The 19,012-nt window shown below is 39.9% G+C and overlaps 1 protein-coding gene and 1 long non-coding RNA gene across 2 annotated transcripts; one reads left to right on the top strand and one right to left on the bottom strand.

Moving 5' to 3' along the window:
- Positions 1–7,159: 7,159 nt before the first annotated feature.
- Positions 7,160–18,068, bottom strand: LOC121377484. Its single transcript, XM_041505496.1, has 3 exons — positions 17,164–18,068; positions 11,945–12,283; positions 7,160–8,177 (listed from the first exon to the last, which is right to left on the bottom strand). Exons 1-3 carry the CDS (start codon positions 17,225–17,227, stop codon positions 8,023–8,025), a joined length of 558 nt encoding a protein of 185 aa, XP_041361430.1. The 5' UTR covers positions 17,228–18,068; the 3' UTR covers positions 7,160–8,022.
- LOC121377485 lies at positions 8,088–13,635 on the top strand. The gene is made up of 2 exons (XR_005958622.1): positions 8,088–8,223; positions 11,866–13,635. It is a non-coding gene; the product is annotated as an uncharacterized LOC121377485 (long non-coding RNA).
- Positions 18,069–19,012: the final 944 nt, after the last annotated feature.

Here is a 19,012-nt window from a genome sequence, read left to right as displayed (position 1 = left end):
TATTTCCGACGCAATATAACCGTAAATAAAATGTGTTGAGTGCGTCGTTAAATAAAACATTTCCTTTCCTTTCCTTTCCTACCCCAAACAGTGCGAGTTTAGCAACCCACTGTGCAGGTGTAAGACTTCTGGACGGACGTCTCTGTCGCCAACCACTAACAGCTAACCACTAACAGCCAACCACTAACAGCCAACCACTAACAGCTTAACCACTAACAGCCAACCAGTAACATCCAACCAACAGCTAACCACTAACAGCCAACCACTAACAGCCAACCACTAACAGCCAACCACTAACAGCCAACCACTAACAGCTAACCAGTAACAGCCAACCAACAGCTAACCACTAACAGCCAACCACTAACAGCCAACCACTAACAGCCAACCACTAACAGCCAACCAGTAACAGCTAACCACTAACAGCCAACCACTAACAGCCAACCAGTAACAGCTAACCAGTAACAGCCAACCAACAGCTAACCACTAACAGCCAACCACTAACAGCCAACCACTAACAGCCAACCAGTAACAGCCAACCAGTAACAGCCAACCACTAACAGCCAACCACTAACAGCCAACCAGTAACAGCCAACCAGTAACAGCCAACCACTAACATCTAACCAGTAACAGCTAACCACTAACAGCCATCCAGTAACAGCCAACCACTAACAGCCAACCACTAACAGCCAACCAGTAACAGGTAACCACTAACAGGTAACCACTAACAGCCAACCAGTAACAGCCAACCAGTAACAGCTAACCAGTAACAGCCAACCAACAGCTAACCACTAACAGCCAACCACTAACAGCCAACCACTAACAGCCAACCACTAACAGCCAACCAGTAACAGCCAACCAGTAACAGCCAACCACTAACAGCCAACCACTAACAGCCAACCACTAACAGCCAACCACTAACAGCCAACCAGTAACAGCCAACCACTAACAGCCAACCACTAACATCCAACCAGTAACAGCTAACCACTAACAGCCAACCAGTAACAGCCAACCACTAACAGCCAACCACTAACAGCCAACCAGTAACAGGTAACCACTAACAGGTAACCACTAACAGCCAACCACTAACAGCCAACCAGTAACAGCTAACCACTAACAGCCAACCACTAACAGCCAACCACTAACAGCCAACCAGTAACAGCCAACCACTAACAGCTAACCACTAACACACTGTCCTGGACAGCCAGCCCACATAGCTAGTATGTGTGTGCTTAGGACAACGCGCTTAAGTCTTAATTTGATAAAAATACGATCATAAAGCATTAATACGTAGAAGTATAAATAAAATGTCACGCACTGAAATATGAGCGGGGATGTATCTCAGCGGTAAAGCGCTAGATTGAAGTGTGATGGGTCACCGGATGGTGTTTTTCATCCTTGCAACCAGAGCTCCGTGACAGGTATACAGAGAGACGTTGTATGCTCAGATAGGAAAAGACATACAAAACGATATATAAAATATATAAAATTATAGTGTATTTTTGTCATGGGGTGTCGTTACACATCCGAATTTTGTCTGAGAAGTTTGACATGGTTATGCATATAGTTAAAGTTTTCTTTGTTTAACGACACCACTAGAGCACAATGAATTATTAATTATCAGCTATTGCATGCCAAACATTTGGTACTTTAGACATAGTCTTAGAGAGGAAACCCGCTACCAGTACATTTTTCATCAGTAGGAAGGGATCTTTTATATCATGCATCATTACACATACATGATAGCACATACCATGGTATTTAATATACTAGTCGTGATCCACTGGCTGGAACGAGAAATAGTCCAATGGACTACCGGCGGGGATATGCATAGAGTAATTTTAAGATATATAATTAATTTCATTGCAATTTTGTGTTACGTTTGAGGGATGATGCATATTATCTTATTCCAGTTATATCTATATACACCAGATATAATAGTGTCTGCAAGTTATATTTAGAAAAAAGCCAGAAAGAAACCAACATCAAAACAACAACAACCACAACCACCCAAACCCCACCCAACTTAACCGTTATTATACGGCATTGCCTTCTCGATATTCATTTTGATAGGATTTATTGAATACTATGATTTTTTTGATTTTTTTTGCCAAAATTTTGATTTGTTTAAAGACACCTCTAGTGCACATGCATTTATTAATTGTCGGCTATTGGATGTCAAACAGGCATGATAACACAAAGCACGGCCTTTGAAATACAAGTCTTGGTTCACTGGATGGAGCGAGAAATAGTCCAATGGGCCCAACAACGGGGATCGATCACAGGCCGACCACGCATCAAGCGAGCGCTTTACAACTGGGATATGTCCCGTCCCCCACCCCCACCCCCTGTTTTGATAGGGACGAACCTAAGTAAACGGCTATCATACAACACCTATTTGTTTGATATAGCATCCTGTTTCCGAATTCGATTATATTTGTATTAGTCCAGACGAGATTGTATCTCATGAACAACATTGATCAACAATGGTTTGTGGACGCCCTGATGGTCTAGCATCCAACAGTGTCAAAAAGTATACCCAAAAGTGTACATGTCGACCAGACCATCGCGGACTACTACATTCAGTTCGTATAAATGAGTCGATAAAACGCATTAGACGTACGTATGTAAATACCCGAATCTGGATACATATTTTATTCATATTAGCATTACTGCCAAACAGCTATATAGTGATGAAAACGATCCACTACGCGTGTTTATGTGGATTACAATTAATATTGCGGGTGGAATGATGCAAATACGTGATGTAAAGCTTTCGGGCAAGCTCATTTTGCCAGACTATTTCTTTTCTTCTTTTTGTTTGGACTTTTTTGAGAATTTGAGAATTTGCTCCAGGTCGAGCGGGGGTGGGGATGTTGAGGGGGAGGGGTTTGGCAGCATCCCCGACCGCTGTATCATACTCGCACACACACACACACACACACATATATATATATATAAATATATATATATATATACACATACACACACATACACACACATACATACACACATACACACACACATACACGCACATACACACGCATACATACACACATACACACACATACACACACATACACACGCATACACATACACATACACGCACATACACACGCATACATACACACATACACACACATACATACACACACATACACACGCATACATACACATACACGCACATACACACACATACACGCACATACACACGCATACACACATACACACAAACACAAACATACACACACATATACACACGCATACACACATACACACAAACATACTCACACATACACACAAAACACACATACACACGCATACACACATACACAAACATACACACAAACACACACACACATATACACACGCATACACACATACACACAAACATACTCACACATACACACACACACACAAACACACACACACATACACACACACGCACACACACACACACACAAACACACATATCGAATTACAAACACCTCAGTCCATCTTATCATACATATTATTTCAAAAATAATTTGTTATGGGACGTTCTTTATTATTCAAATCACACATTCCATAACGACTGCTGAGCACTACACCTAACATTATGGATGTTTGCGTTTATTGCATAACATTTAGTGAAAAATCTTAAAATATCCGTGAAATAAAAGTGTTATCAGTCACTCAGTGACGATAACACATTTTAGAGTGAACATTTCACTATTTCACTCTAAAATATGTCTTCACTGTAGAAAGTGTTATCTTTACTGTAAGAAAGCCGGAACTAGTTTGCTGTTGGCATTTTAAAACTAAAGGTATATTGCCAAAAGTTATATAACAAATAGAAAATTTCATGTTTTTGTCAAATATGATTTATATCTCATCTCGTGAAATTTGCAATCATTCCACACTCGTCGCGCTAGCGCGACTCGTGAGATATGATTGCAAACTTCACGAGATGAGATATAAATCATATTTGACCAAAAAACCCAACCCCACCATGAACTATCCTCTATTTATTCTTCATTGCTGAGTTACAAGTATGTATGTCAGTACCATGCTGTGCAAATACGTATGAGACTAACCTAGACGTAATAAACGTCTCTGTAGACGTAATGAACGAAACACCAGATAATGGACAAGGTGAGTCGTTCTTCGTGTCTTGATATCGACTGTTACAATCGAGTGTACACGCCATGCTCTTTTTGAATATATCTATCCCGATGAATATATTGTGTCTCTTTCGAGATCTTTGATGCGATACTAAAACACGTTTTGCACTCTAGATACACAGTGCATTAATGTCGTGTTTAATAATAAAAAAGACACAACTATGCTTATGGAAAGGAGGCACTGGAGTGAAACATTATAGACAGATACAATTTGTACACGAGACATTTTATTTTTACAATCAAGAATAACGCAACGCCCTCTTTAAGGATACTTTTTCTTGCATTTAAACTGATAACTCATTTCTTTAATAGGAGTCGGGCAAAATGGATGCGATCCCAATTTGTTTGAATATTTTCATTTTCTCAGCACTGTCAGTATGCAGTACGGGTAAGTTGTGAAATAACAGTATCCATTTCATTTTAAATTGTTTTCCGTGCTTACATACTCAACTGGCGTTGTCGTTGATGGTGGTGGTGGTGGTGGTGGTGAAGGTGGTGGGATGGGATTTTGTTCTGTATTTTTGGTTGGGTTTTATTATTTATTTATTTTTACTTTATTTTTTTTAGTCCCTTTTCGTTTGCAAACATATCCCATGCAGTTGTTTATACATGATTTGTCAAATATATTATACATAAACACACACTGAGCATCAAATAGAAACCACTTAAAATGAAAGAAAGAAAGAAATGTTTTATTTAACGACGCACTCAGCACATTTTTATTACGGTTATAATGTGTCAGACATATGATTAAAGACCACACAGGTATTGAGAAAGGAAACCGGCTGTCGCCACTTCAGGGGCTACTCTTTTCGATTAACAGCAAGGGATCTTTAATATGCACTATCCCACAGAGAGGGTAGTACATACCACGGCCTTTGATATACCAGTCCTGATGCACTGGCTGGAAATAGAAATAGTCCAATGGGTCCACTGACGGGGATCGATCCCACACCGACCGCGCATCGAGCGAGCGCTGTACCACTGGTCTAAAATGAATACAGTGAGTACATATATGTTGTGATCATATTATATCTCAGCTCTCTGGGCAATATTTCAGAGCGGTGGGTTTAATGCTTAATTAGTAGTGGTTTTCCTTCCGGCTAGTGCTCCACGACTGGTATATCAAAGGGGGTGGTATGTGCTCTACTGCCTGCGGGATGGTGCATGTAGCAAATTCCTTGCTACCAATGACAAAATGTTGCGACTTTCTTCTCTAAGACTATGTGTCAGAATTACCATATGTTTGACATTCTATAGCCGATGATTAATAAATTAATGCGATCTAGTGGTGTCGTTAAACAAAGCAAACAAACAAACTTTAGTTAACACTGGCTTGTGATAGAAAAGTCGGATCAGCTTTCTCATGTCAACTTGAACCCAGTGTCTACCAGCCCGATAACTAAACCACTACACTGCGGGCGTCAGAACCATACGAAGTTGTTAGACAGTGTATAGTGTGATGGACCGCTCACAACACAGACATATACGCGAGCGAGAGAGACGAGTCTGTAGTGGCCTTACACCTGCACACACGCCTCGGCTATCTCGGCTGTCTGTCCAGGACAGTGGGTTAGTTAATTGTTAGTGGTTGGTGAGAGAGACGAGTCTGTAGTGGCCTTACACCTGCACACACGCCTCGGCTATCTCGGCTGTCTGTCCAGGACAGTGGGTTAGTTAATTGTTAGTGGTTGGTGAGAGAGACGAGGCTGTAGTGGCCTTACACCCGCCCATTGAGTCGTTAAAACTCGTTCTGAGTGGGAGCCGGTACCGAGCTGCGAACCCTGTACCTACCAGCCTTACGTCCGATGGTTTTACCACGATGTCACCGAGTCCAGCCTTTCTCAGTATTACCTCAGTGGACCCATAGTTTGATTGTTTTCATTAATGTCCCTAATAGCGCGCCGTAACTGGTATATCATTTTTATTATTATTATTATTATTATTATTATTATTTTACGACGCACTTAACACAGTTTTTTACGGTTAAATGGCGTGGGACATATGATTAAGGACCACACAGATACTGAGAGAGGAAACCCGTTGTAGCCACTCCATGGGCTACTCTTTTCGATTAACAGCAAGGGATCTGTTATATGAACCATCCCGCAGACAGGATAGCACATACCACGGCCTTTGGTATGTTTATTGCATGTACGACAATAACTGATCAAGTAGTGTATGCAGATGTGGATAGGAAATGGACAGTCAGCACAGGAAGGTTTTCTCTCACTGACGTCATCAAACTGGACACTACAAAACTGAGTGTTCGGTCGTTGTTCCACTAGCTAGACACAAACAGGAGCGGGATGTAGCACAGTGGTAAAGCGTGCGCGTGGTACGCCATCAGTCCAGGATTGAACTCCGTCGGCGGGCCCGTTGGGTTATTTCTCGTTCCAGCCATGCCTGATATATCAAAGGCCGTGTTGTTTGCTGCCTGGTATGTGGGATGGTGCATATAAACATCTTTGCTGCTGATGGAAAATTACCAAATGTTTGACATTCAGTAGCCGATGATTAATAAATCAATGAGCTCTAGTGGTGTCTTTGAACAAAACACATGTTTTAAACTATAAAATAGCATGTTTAGAAATGTATCTTCACATCCACATAGATTCATTCATTCATTTCAACGTAAGCTTTTAGTCAATTAAGATCCAAGCACGCTGTCGTGGGTATACACATCACCTATCTGGGCTGTCTGTCCGGGACAATTAGTTAGTGGTTAGTGAGGGAGAAGTCAGTAAAAAAAAAAAAAAAAATCTCTTTTCAGGGAACACCGGACAACCGGGTGCCCCATTTATTCATGAAAATCCCTACATATATACAATTAACCATGTTCTCGTTGAATGTTAAAGGGACATTCCCGAGTAAGATGTTTCCGACTAATAAAATATTTCTATGATTAAACATACATATCAAATATATCTTCATGTTTAGAATATCAGTTTAACTTTAACTTTAAATATTAGAACTACCAGAAACACGTTTAATATACAGCCACTAATATTTTATGCAGAAAAATATATTTGATATGTAATTACAATCGTTAAAAAGTCTCTTTTAGTCGATAACATCTTAAAAATCGCAGCAAACTCAGGAATGCCCCTTTAATATATATAAGAGAGGAAGGTGTTGAAGAAACAGAGTAAATAGCAAACAGTTAGAATGGTTAAATGGTTAATTGATCTCGAAACGCTTACTATTAATACGACAATTCTGAACAGATTTAAATACAGAGATATTATCTTGGATACTTAAATTAGAATCTCCAAATAGTAAAGTATGACATTTCAAATTATAATAGTTCAGTAAATGGGTATTGCGAGCTGCAGCGTATGTTGGACAAAAACATAAACAAAAATGTTCAGCATCTTCAACTGGGTGCCCACAAGTACAACAAGGGTTATCTGTCACGTGTCGTACAAATGTGTGACCATTCAAATCACTGGTACCCAAACGGAGTCAGCTACGTAGAATATGTTGCCTTCTATCACCTTCGTAGAAATAGGATGGAACAGAAGGAGAAAGGTTGAAAGGCAAAGGAGGAGAAGTACACAAAACCTAAGTTTTGTGGGCCTTTTGGCCCTTAGATCTGGAGTGGGCCGCCTGGGGGAGCACGTGGCATGCATTTTTGGGCGATGTGTCCTCTGAAAAGGACAGATCTTTATTCTTCTCCTTTTTCCTTCTTTCTTTTTAAGGTGGCCTTACACTGAGTCGTTAAACCCTGCTCTGGCTGGGAGCCGGTGCCTGGTATTGAGTAGGGGAACAGGACTGACTGAGATCGAGGGCACACAGCAGTTTCTAGGGGAAAACTAGTTATTCTGAAATACGCATTTAACACAGTATCAGAATGCCAATGTTAAAAAAGGACGTCTAGTAAGTCAGTATTGATGTCATTGCCTCGCCAACGTCTGATTCCGCATCTTAGCAGCCGGATAGCCATCTTTATACAGTATCCGATAGGAACACCTGGCACAGTGGCAAGCCCAAACCAGGTGGAATTTGAATCTGAATCTGAAAAAAACAACAACAATATATTGAGGGCTGACAAGTAGAACTGGTAATGTTCATTGTTTATATACGTTTCTGTTTGCATTTGTTTCTCCGGATTTTTTTCGTGTTTGGTTTTATTTCATTGTATTGCATTGTACTGTACTGTACTGTACTGTACTGTACTGTGCTGTACTGTACTGCACTGCACTGTATTGTACTGTACTGTACTGTGCTGTATTGCATTATACATCTATATAATATATTCCAATCAAATTGGTTCAATTGTAAGACGTGATCGAACAATAGTTACAGATCTTGTACCCACAAATCTCCAAAAGGTGTTATTGGACGTTCCATATTTGAAGGTAAAAGCTCTATTGGACGCGCATGCTCATTACCAAAATAAAGGGACATCACTATCGTTTCTTTTTTCTTTATTTCCCCTTTTTTGTGCTGAGGACGCCTAGCCATAATATGTCATTTATATGTATTATAGTTCATCAATAAAACATTTTAACAAAACTTTCAAAGCAGCTGACGCAAAAATATCGGCTAAGTCATACAATATTATATTTCAGTTACTATTTTAAAACTAATAAATTAACTGAAAGATGAATAATAAAAAGGTTAATATACATTTTTGTTTACAATATGGAATTTCATTTTACTCGCTCACGTTTTGGTGAAAATTCGTATTGGACTCGAGGCTTACGGCAGAATTGTATAATAGCGTTATAGTATTGTATTGTGTTCCACTGTATTGTATTCTTATGTGTTGGGTCGCATTGTATCCTATCGTATTTTATTATTGTGGTCGTTGTTGTTGTTTTTGCAGTTGTTGTTGTTGTTATTGTTATTATTATTACTGCTATAGTTATTGTTATGATTACCATTTTGGTGAGTCAGTAGGTTATTTGGACAAGCAGCAGACCTACTGTACCACTCTCAGGACAATAAATCATTGGCAACATCCAATACACACACACACACACACACACACACACACAGAGAGAGAGACACACACACATTCTCTCTATCTCTCACACACACATACACACACACACACAGACACACACATACGACACACACACACATACACACACACACACACACACACACACACACACTTATACACACATTCCAGGCAACACAGTACAAATTCTATGCTAGAATTATGGTTTGTGAAAACAAGATACTATCGATAGGGTTACCTGATTACTGGTTTCAATATATTTTCTACAACTATTTGGCAAATATTGTGATATTTCGATATAAATAAATCTTCCAGAAATAAAATGTAAACAAAACAATTGTATGTTTCATAAAAACGGGATATTACTAAGTGGTTTATAATGTGTCGTTATGTTAAAATGAACGTCAGGAGCGTAGGCTTGGGGTTCGGACGACCCCCATCCCCCAGCCCCACCCCACCCCCTCCGCTGAAGTTTTCAGAGCTAAAACATATGATACAGGTTTATACATATGGAGATTCTGGTGGTGCAAAAACAAAATAGAAAAAGGGTCCACTTAGTTCATATTCGAACCCCCCCCCCCCCCCCCCCCCCACGCCAGGTCCAGATCATGCTATGCCCCTGAACGTAATGATAGAATCTATCACCGTTGTGACGTATACATAAGGCAATTCCAACTCAGGGGTTGGAATTGCCTTATCTATACCTCACAACCGTGACTGAATCTTTTTCTTGCCCATTTAATTTCACCAACAACAAATTACTTTTATAAGCGATGGTTTATTTATTGTAAGATGATTCGTAAACATTTTACCTATAAACTCATTTAATCATACGCGGACAAAATATAGTCCACCTCATGCAACGACATACAAATGTAACAACTTACCAATAAATATAAAGTTGAAAATATTAATTTGTTTAAATAATTTTAAAACAATTTTAACAACATGAAATGGCAAATAGAATTCTGAAAACCATGAATTATAACGTCAATCGTTGTAAAGCATGAGGTATGACGTCACGCGTATATAGAAATCGGGTGGGTTAGTTTTTTCTAGCACCGTGCAAAAGCTGGATAACTCTGTCCAGTGGGCAAGAATAATCAATATTTTCTATTATTACTGAAATTAATGTGACCGAGAATTAACAACGCTAGACTGGTCACTGCAAACGGCGCGACTTGCGTCAATGTCCAGTCTGGCGCAAAAGGAAAGTCAAGGACTGACATCTGTTGTGTAATTTCGTTTCTAAAATGTGATTAGGTCCAAAATATTAAAGCAACTTCGACCGCTAACTACTGCTAATAACGCTGCGACACCAGCCGACTTTCGGCGAAAACCCCCCCAAAAAACGGTCATAGCCCTATCGCCGGCTAGATTGTAATTTCTTACCCAATGGACATGGTTATCCAGCTTTTGCACGGTGCTAGAAAAATCTGTCTGAGCCTAGGGCTAGATAGATATGTCTGAACCGAGGGCAAGACGATTTCTACATACGCGTGACGTCATATCTCATGTTTTACGACGATTGACGTCATAACTCATGGCTTTCAAAATTCTGTTTGCCATTTCACGTGGTACCATTGTTTTAAAAATATTTAAACAATTTAATATTTTCAACTTTATATTTAAGTTGTTGCATTTTTATGTTGTTGCATAAGTTGCACTTTATATTTCAGCGTATGATTAAATGAGTTCCATTGTATGTAGGTGAAATGTTTACGAATCGTTCTACACACCATACGCATTTTGTTACGGTAATTAAATGGGCAAGAAAACGAATCAATCACCATTGTGAGGTATAGATAACGTAATTCCAACCCTCACGAAAAAACATGTCCATCGGGTTGGAATCTATACACCAGTGATAGATTATATTAATATAGGCCTAATTCAGGATTCCTTAAAGAACATTATCGCCTGACAAGAACAATGACGTAACAATTTGCCTTGCTACGTCAGGCGGGGCCCACGGGGCCCGCCCCACCCCCCATTTTTGGAGAAACAATATATATTACAGAATACAAAAATGCAAAGTTATCCCGTCCACCTGTCAAGGACCTTTAAATTCTGTTTTCAAAAACTATAACGGGTTATAGGGCCCCTCTATTAAACATCCTGGTTCCGCACTGTACCTTATCAGCAATAGTGTAATGTCTAACCTTTTTCTGCCTGCAGTGTACAATTCTTGTTTATTAACTCTACCGATCTTCGTCGCACTACCGCAAAGACCCCCCCCCCCCCCGACACACACACACACACACACACACACACACACACCTCTCCCTCCCTTTCCCTCCTCGAAAATCGTAGATCCCCGTCGGGCAACGGGCAACTATATTTACGTGCCCCTATCCACGAGGGTTCAGGCACGCCCACCCCGGATTCAGCCTCTGACATCGCCAGTTGTCGATTCCGGGGCGGGAGGGGGGGGGGGAAGGGGTGGATTAAAAAAGTGCATGGGGTAATTTTAAATAGTGTGGTATGACCACTTACAAACTTAAATAAATAAATCAATTACAAATAGGGATCTATCATATTTATATATTATTACTCACATATTTATAATAGCACCATAGTTAAAAGCCTTATATCATTCTATTATTTTAATGTATAATTAGTAGGTGCAATTAATTACAATTTCGATCGGGCAGTTCTAAATAAATATATAATATAATTAATTAATTACTAATAATATTTATATATATATATATATATTTTTATTTTATTAATTAGGCCCTGGAGGATAAAGGATTCGTAAAGCGGGGAGCACCGCGCCACCGGCAATCCGGCGATCCCCGTCTGGTTCACTTACTTGACGATGGGTACTTTATAGCATTGCTGAAGTAGATGACGTCACCAGAGAACGCTTGACAGTAGTAATCAACGGGACCTCTTGCAAGTGTTGTGAAGACCTTGTATTTCTTTGAACGCGAGTCGATGCTATTGGTTCCTGCTCCACAGCGACCTGTGGCCCCGTGCATCACGCTAGAGCAATTTGACTTCATCTGAGTGAAATTGCCAAGAGCGTGAGAGCTGTTCCCGGCTGACTGGATTATCAACACCTTGCCGGTAAAACCCTGGGCATCGGTGATTTTGCACGTTAGCTTTACTTCATGTTCTCCTGTGGAATATTTAAGATTCAGGGACACACCTACAAGGAAAGGAACTAAACAGTTTATTGTTTTTAATTACAAAATGTGAAAAAACCCCTAGAAAAACTAAACAATTATCGACTTTTGGACGTGAAACATTAGATATTTTCGAAACAATCGTGAAATACTAATTGAAACGGGAAAGAAGAGTTTAATGTAACAGGCGCTCTACGGTTCTATTCCTACGAGAAAGAAGGAACATACTTCTGACGTCCAGAAAAAAAGCATGACTCGAATGTAATGAGCCGGCGTATCTGTCTAGGTATCCGAGGACAAAGTAATGCAGGAACCACTTGGTGAACCATAGGGATAGGTTCTTAAAGACGGTTTGAGCTTGGCGTAAAATGATCTCATAGATTTATTACTTGACTGACGAAATACAAGTTTAATAAAATTAACAAACGAAGACAATAATGACTTATATGCACTGGTAAGGAAAACTGCTGAGAACATCAAAGCTTTCCAAAAATAAGATCGTGTATCCATTTTGTACTTTCAGTTTCTATCTCTCTCCTACGTTTAAGTAGTCTATGTTTAAACCATTGTGTCACTTGCTTTTGTCAATACAGGCGCATTACCAACATAAGAGGTGGTCTGTCGCCCATTCAGCCACTCTTTCCCTCACTATGACCTAAGCATAATGCAGAGCCTATGCAATAGCAACATGGACCGGGAAATGGAAAACTTGGTACATTTTCAAATACACTAATCCGGAATATCTTTTAAAAAATCACCAAATAATGCGGTGGGGGGGGGGGGGGGGGGGGGGGGGGGGGGGGGAGTGGGGACCGAGTTGGGTTCGAGGAGAGGTTGTAGTGGGACACGGATTAGCTCGATGATAAAGTGCTGTCCTGTCGTGTGGCGGGTGTGGGGAGAGTGGGGGGAGTGGGGGCCGAGTTGGGTTCGAGGAGAGGTTGTAGTGGGACACGGATTAGCTCGATTATAGAATGCTGTCCTGTCGTGTGGCGGGCGAGGTGGGGAGGGCAGTGTTGATCATTATCCACCATTAAAGGAACTTGTTTCTAGCACAATGTGTCCACCGACGGAAATCGATCCCAGACCGTGTTTTCAAGAGGAATGCCTTGTGTGATGGTAGCGGGTTTCTCACGTCTCTCACTGTTTCTGTCTATCTCTCCCCCCACCCCCACCCCCTCCTCTCTCTCCCCCACACCTCCTCTCTCTCCCCCACCCCTCCTCTCTCTCCCCCACCCCCCTCTCTCTCTCTCTCTCTCTCTCTCTCTCTCTCTCTCTCTCTCTCTCTCTCTCTCCCCCTATGTCTTTATTTCTCCATTGTGAAGTTAATATCTATATGTAATGTATCTTAAAATAGAATATTAAACATGATCGTTAGCATGGTGATCGTAGTTTATCTCAATACTCATATATAATTACGGTTGGAGTAGACACTTTGTGTTCAACACAAAAATAATAGGTCTGTATTAGAGAAGAAACCCGTTTTTAGATCATTTTACTTTGAATTTTCCCAGTAGCGTGTTATCACACTCGCTAGTCATGTACATTCATAACTGCATGTCGTATCGACATTATGTCACCCGGCTTCATATAGAAATTATTTTATAATTACTGTTTTGTTATAGGCATCTGGATTGGTTAAAATGCAATCACGTGATGTCAAAAAAAAAAAACAAAAAAAAAAAAACCCACGTTTATTCTTGAATGAACGTGAAAACTGCACTTTTTCGGTAAACAAATAAAAACAAAATGCTATTACCGGAGCTACTCTTTTTTTTATCAATTACGTCAAAAATGGAATCCCCGAGGTTTCCATCATTTCTATTTTTATCTTAATATCGTCTGCACTGTGAGTGACAGTGACAAACTGATAGACAACAATGTCGGATGACACATGAACGTTTTGGTGGAGACTTTACATTAAGCCACTGCAATTTAGGCTTTAAATTACTCCGGTTTTGAACTGAGACACATAATACATATGACAGGCCACAAAAACGAAGTTTCTGTTAGAAGTTATAGCAAAGAATGCTCAACAGATCAAAAGAGAGACATGAGCGCAGCTCTGTCACATTTGACAAAAACACCAAATCGACAACTTACACGCGCGAAAACACATACGCCTTCGTGCACAATTACGTGACCTATCCTTTCCGAGAATAATATCACACAATCACAAACGTCCTCTGAAATCCGCACACACAGTAACAATGAAACCACTCTATCCCTTTCAAGTCAGTCTTCACATTCACTGTTAAATAATTTGACGCTCTCCTTTAGTTCAAAATTCATACTCTAACCGCTTTACAACAAATCTTCTATATAAGTATATAGATCGTCCAATTCTTAATTAATTATCGTTTATTTATTTTTTTGAAGAAAAAAAACTGTTTGCGTTATCAGTTGATGTTCAGTTATTTTAAATTTTATAATTTTTTAATCCACATTTGATTCAGGAAATTAAAATCTATAAAGCCTAATGTAAATCATTATAATGAATTGGAGATTTGACGGAAAAACCCCAGCGAATGCAACTTTCTAAGGGAATTCCCTTATTTGTGTATTGATACAGTTAGAAATCGTTGTGGGCTAGAGTTCGATTGGGTTTTAATATAGTTTTGTATAATGACAATATTAATGCATTTGCAGTTATAAGCATTGAACGTTATATTTTTAACGCGCTATGCCATTAATACAGTGGGTAAAACGGTTTTTGTCTTTATTATCGCATGAACGTCAAAAATGTAACGTTCGTGTTTTTTAAATGTTTAAACTAGACTGTTTTCGGTTTTGTATTGTATCGGACTTTTCCCCACAGCTCTTTACACTTTAACTAATCACATTCATATACCTGCCTTTATTTGACACCAAATAGCCTATACATATTTGTGTGCACAGGTTAAATATTCAACTACAAGATCCACGCCACATTAACGTGCAGGTTTTCAATGTAATGTGTCTATTCTCGAGGAACTGGGAAAGTCCAACACGGAAAACGAAACGAGTTTGTAAGATTGCCTATGTTCTATTTATGATTTAACTTCAATGTGTGTTATCAATTTTCATGGCTATGGTATGCACAGTTTGTATTATGTTTCTTAAAGTTTTGTTTTAACAACGACACCAACAACAATATTATTTGAATAATATATAAACATTTTATCTGTGGTAATAACAACAACAACAGCAAAACAACAATAATTCCAACAACAGCAATAATAACAGCAATAACAACAGCAATTAATAATACGACCACTACTCCCGTCACCATGATACTCATCATGACTATCATTAATATCATTATCATCGTCGCCACCATTATCACTATCGTTAATATGATGATAATCATTATCATATTTTTTATCGTTAATATCATAATTATCGTCGTCATCATAATCACTATCATTAATATTGTTAACATCATCATCGTCTTCATCCTTATAACATTACGTTAAGACAGAGATACTGATGTCACAAATGGGAGAGATATTTAAATTTATCGTCTTTTCACAGTCCACCCGTAGACACTATAGGCTCACTTGCATTGATTTTACAATATACATTATTCACGTCATATCATATGCGAAAAATTAATGTTGTTTTAATACGCGATTCTGTGCATTACCATACTTAAATTGTCTGATCATCGATTTGTTTATGTTAGTTGATGGTTCAGATCTACTTTATTCAGGAGGACAGAAGGAAAGAAATGTTTTATTTAACGACGCACTCAACACATTTTGTTTACGGTTATATGGCGTCAAACATATGGTTAAGGACCACACAAATATTGAGACAGGAAACCCGCTGTCGCCATTTCATGGACTACTATTTTCGATTAGCAGCAAGGGATCTTTTATAAGCACCACCCCACAGACGGGATAGCACATGCCACGGTCTTTGGTGTACCAGTCGTGGTGCACTGGCTGGAGCGAGAAATAGCGCAATGGGCCCACTGACGGGGTTATTCAGGAGGAAGACATTTCACATTAACGGACACGGTAGATTAAATCGGGAATTCCCGATTTCGTTATGACCGTTTTATAAATAGCGCTTACCTGAGAATGAACAAAGACAAGCAACGCCGACACGGGGAAAAACACCGCATACAAGATAACAGGGCAGTACCCTCCGGGTGGCAGGGGGCAGAATCTCACATTGTTTTACTCCAGAAAATAGCATACACATGTCAGGGTTTAATTTGTATACCGTTTCATTTTTTTTATATAAAAATAATGCCTCCCCCCACCCCAGGGGTTTGATCAGGGTACGACCCTGTGTTCTATTTATGATTCAACTTGAAAGTGTGTGATATATTTTCACGGCTGTGGTATGCACAATTAGTGTTATGTTTCGTAAAGGTATATATATATATATATATATATATATATATATATATATATATATATATATATATATATGCCAGGTGTCTACAACACTAAACGTTACACACCAAATTTAAAACGTACAGAGCTACAGATACACAAATGCATTCCCTTATTTCCCCTGTTGGCGACGTACTATGTGCTACAATATCAATGTATCCCTATGGAAAAAAAGAAAGAAATGTTTTATTTAATGACGCACTCAACACATTTTATTTACGGTTATATGGCGTCAGACATATAGATAAGGACCACCCAGATAATGAGAGAGGAACCCGCTGTCGCCACTTCATGGGATACTCTTTTCGATAAGCAGCAAGGTAACTTTTATATGCATCATCCCACAGACAGGTTAGTGCATACCATGGCCTTTGATATACCAGTCGTGGTGTACTGGCTGGAACGAGAAATAGCCCAATGAGCCCACCGACGGAGCGTGCGTTGTACCACTGGGCTACCCCCCCCCCCCCCCCCCCAAATGGAAGATCGAATGTAAAATAAAAGTACATCACCAAGCTCACCTGTACAGTACAAGAACATTGTCAAGAAAACAGAAACTCTCATCAAAGCCGATCTGGTGGCCATTGTGTCATACACGATTCGTTATAACGACGATGTAATTCCCGTGTAAGCAGGGCTTGTGTAGTCTGATCAACTGATCTGGGGTGCTCCGAAAATCTTCCGCATGTATGTACTGACGACGTCATTTGGTGACTTCTATTGTCATTCGAAACTAGATGATCAACAGTTTACACACGGTATATGTATTCCGTGCATGCCATGTTTAGGGACCGTTCAGCATTTACGTAACGCAATACATTGCACGTTTTATCTCACAAGTGACCATCCCTCCATTTTAAAATTATGAAACCTTTGATATACCAGTTGTGGTGCACTGGCTGGAACGAGAAATAGCCCAATGGGCTGACCGACGGGGATCGATCACACACTGACCGCGCATCGAGATAGCGCTTTACCACTGGGCTACGTCCCGTCCCACACACTACAACAGCACCACAGTACCATGGTGATTGTTACATATTCAGTCATTAGTTTTACATTTTTAATCAACCATGTAAAATTAACAATGTATCTCGGTTAACAACATTTTACAACCAATTAGCAGAAGCGGACACTTTTTTCACCAAGTTAACTTTTTACATAAGGTCAAATTTCTCACTTATTGTCAGGAATCAGAATGTCCACCCTCATTTTTGTGATGGCCCGGGTGGTCCCCTCACCAAATATGAAGGGTGATATGGGAAACAACTCATGCATGCAGCAAAGGTTTCCCGGCTCGATGATTCAGCGTGCTTAACGCACTCTGTTATACCCGCGGCGGGACGTAGCCCAGAGGTAAAGCGTTCGCTTGATGCGCGGACGGTCTAGGATCGATCCCAGTCGGTGGACCCATTGGTCTATTACTCGTTCCAGCCAGTGCTCCACAAATGGTGTAATAAAGGTCGTGGTATGTACTATCCTGTCTGTGGGATATAAAAGAATCCCTTGCTGCTAATCGAAAAGAGTAGCCTATGAAGTGGCGACAGCGGGTTTCCTCTCTCAATATCTTTGTGGTCCTTAGCCATGTGTCTGACGCCATATAACGTAAATACAATGTGTTGAGTGCGTCGTTAAATAAAACATTTCCTTCCTTCTATGATACCCATCACCCTATAGGGCTACGAACTTACATCAGGCCACTAATATTCCTCCAGGTGGATCCTTTTTTATATGAAATGCCGATGTGTAGTGTACACGTTATGTTTGAAGTGACCAAAATAATTGGATAAATAGCGATAATCTACATTAAAAAAATTCAGTCGAGTATGGCGTACACACATGTCGATGTAGAGTTTGTTAATGCCATTTCTGCGAGAAGGCGCTAGGCGCCGAGTTCCATGTCAGGGTTTGTTTTTGTCTTTTTTTAATAAAAAATTCCAGTCTCTCTGCTATTAAAAACTTCGCCCTCTCTAACGTTTGAGAGAGAAGTGACTTCACTCTATGATTTTGACCTCGCGTGAAGCCTGTCACGATCTACATTATTAGCCTCTTCTCCCTCACTAAACACTAACAACAAACCCATCGCCCTGGACAGACAACCCAGATAGCTGAGGTGTGTGTGTGTGTGTGTGTGTGTGTGTGTGTGTGTGTGTGTGAATGTCCAGGCTAGCGTGCTAGAACATTAATTGGATATAATCACGAAAATAAGTTGAAATGAAATGATATGCGTGTATACCATATCCGGTCAGTGGCCGGTTTCTCATTAATATGCACAATAACTCATTAATATGCAAATGTACGCACGACGTCACAGGTCAGCCGCGTAAAGGACAGGTCGACGCAGTTTTTGCACTAATGCAAGTGTTGATG

This window comes from Gigantopelta aegis, chromosome 7 (genome assembly GCF_016097555.1).
Source record: "Gigantopelta aegis isolate Gae_Host chromosome 7, Gae_host_genome, whole genome shotgun sequence".
Classification (NCBI taxonomy): Eukaryota; Metazoa; Mollusca; class Gastropoda; order Neomphalida; family Peltospiridae; genus Gigantopelta; species Gigantopelta aegis.
This window is presented reverse-complemented; position numbering and strand designations above follow the sequence as displayed.

Coding starts and splice junctions, on each gene's coding strand:
- LOC121377484 (XM_041505496.1), bottom strand. CDS start 17,227: ATGGCCACCAGATCGGCTTTGATGAGAGTTTCTGTTTTCTTGACAATG. Junction 12,284..17,163: donor AATGTTCTTGTACTGTACAG/GTGAGCTTGGTG, acceptor CTTTCCTTGTAG/GTGTGTCCCTGAATCTTAAA. Junction 8,178..11,944: donor TATAAAGTACCCATCGTCAA/GTAAGTGAACCA, acceptor TGTTTTTTTCAG/ATTCAGATTCAAATTCCACC.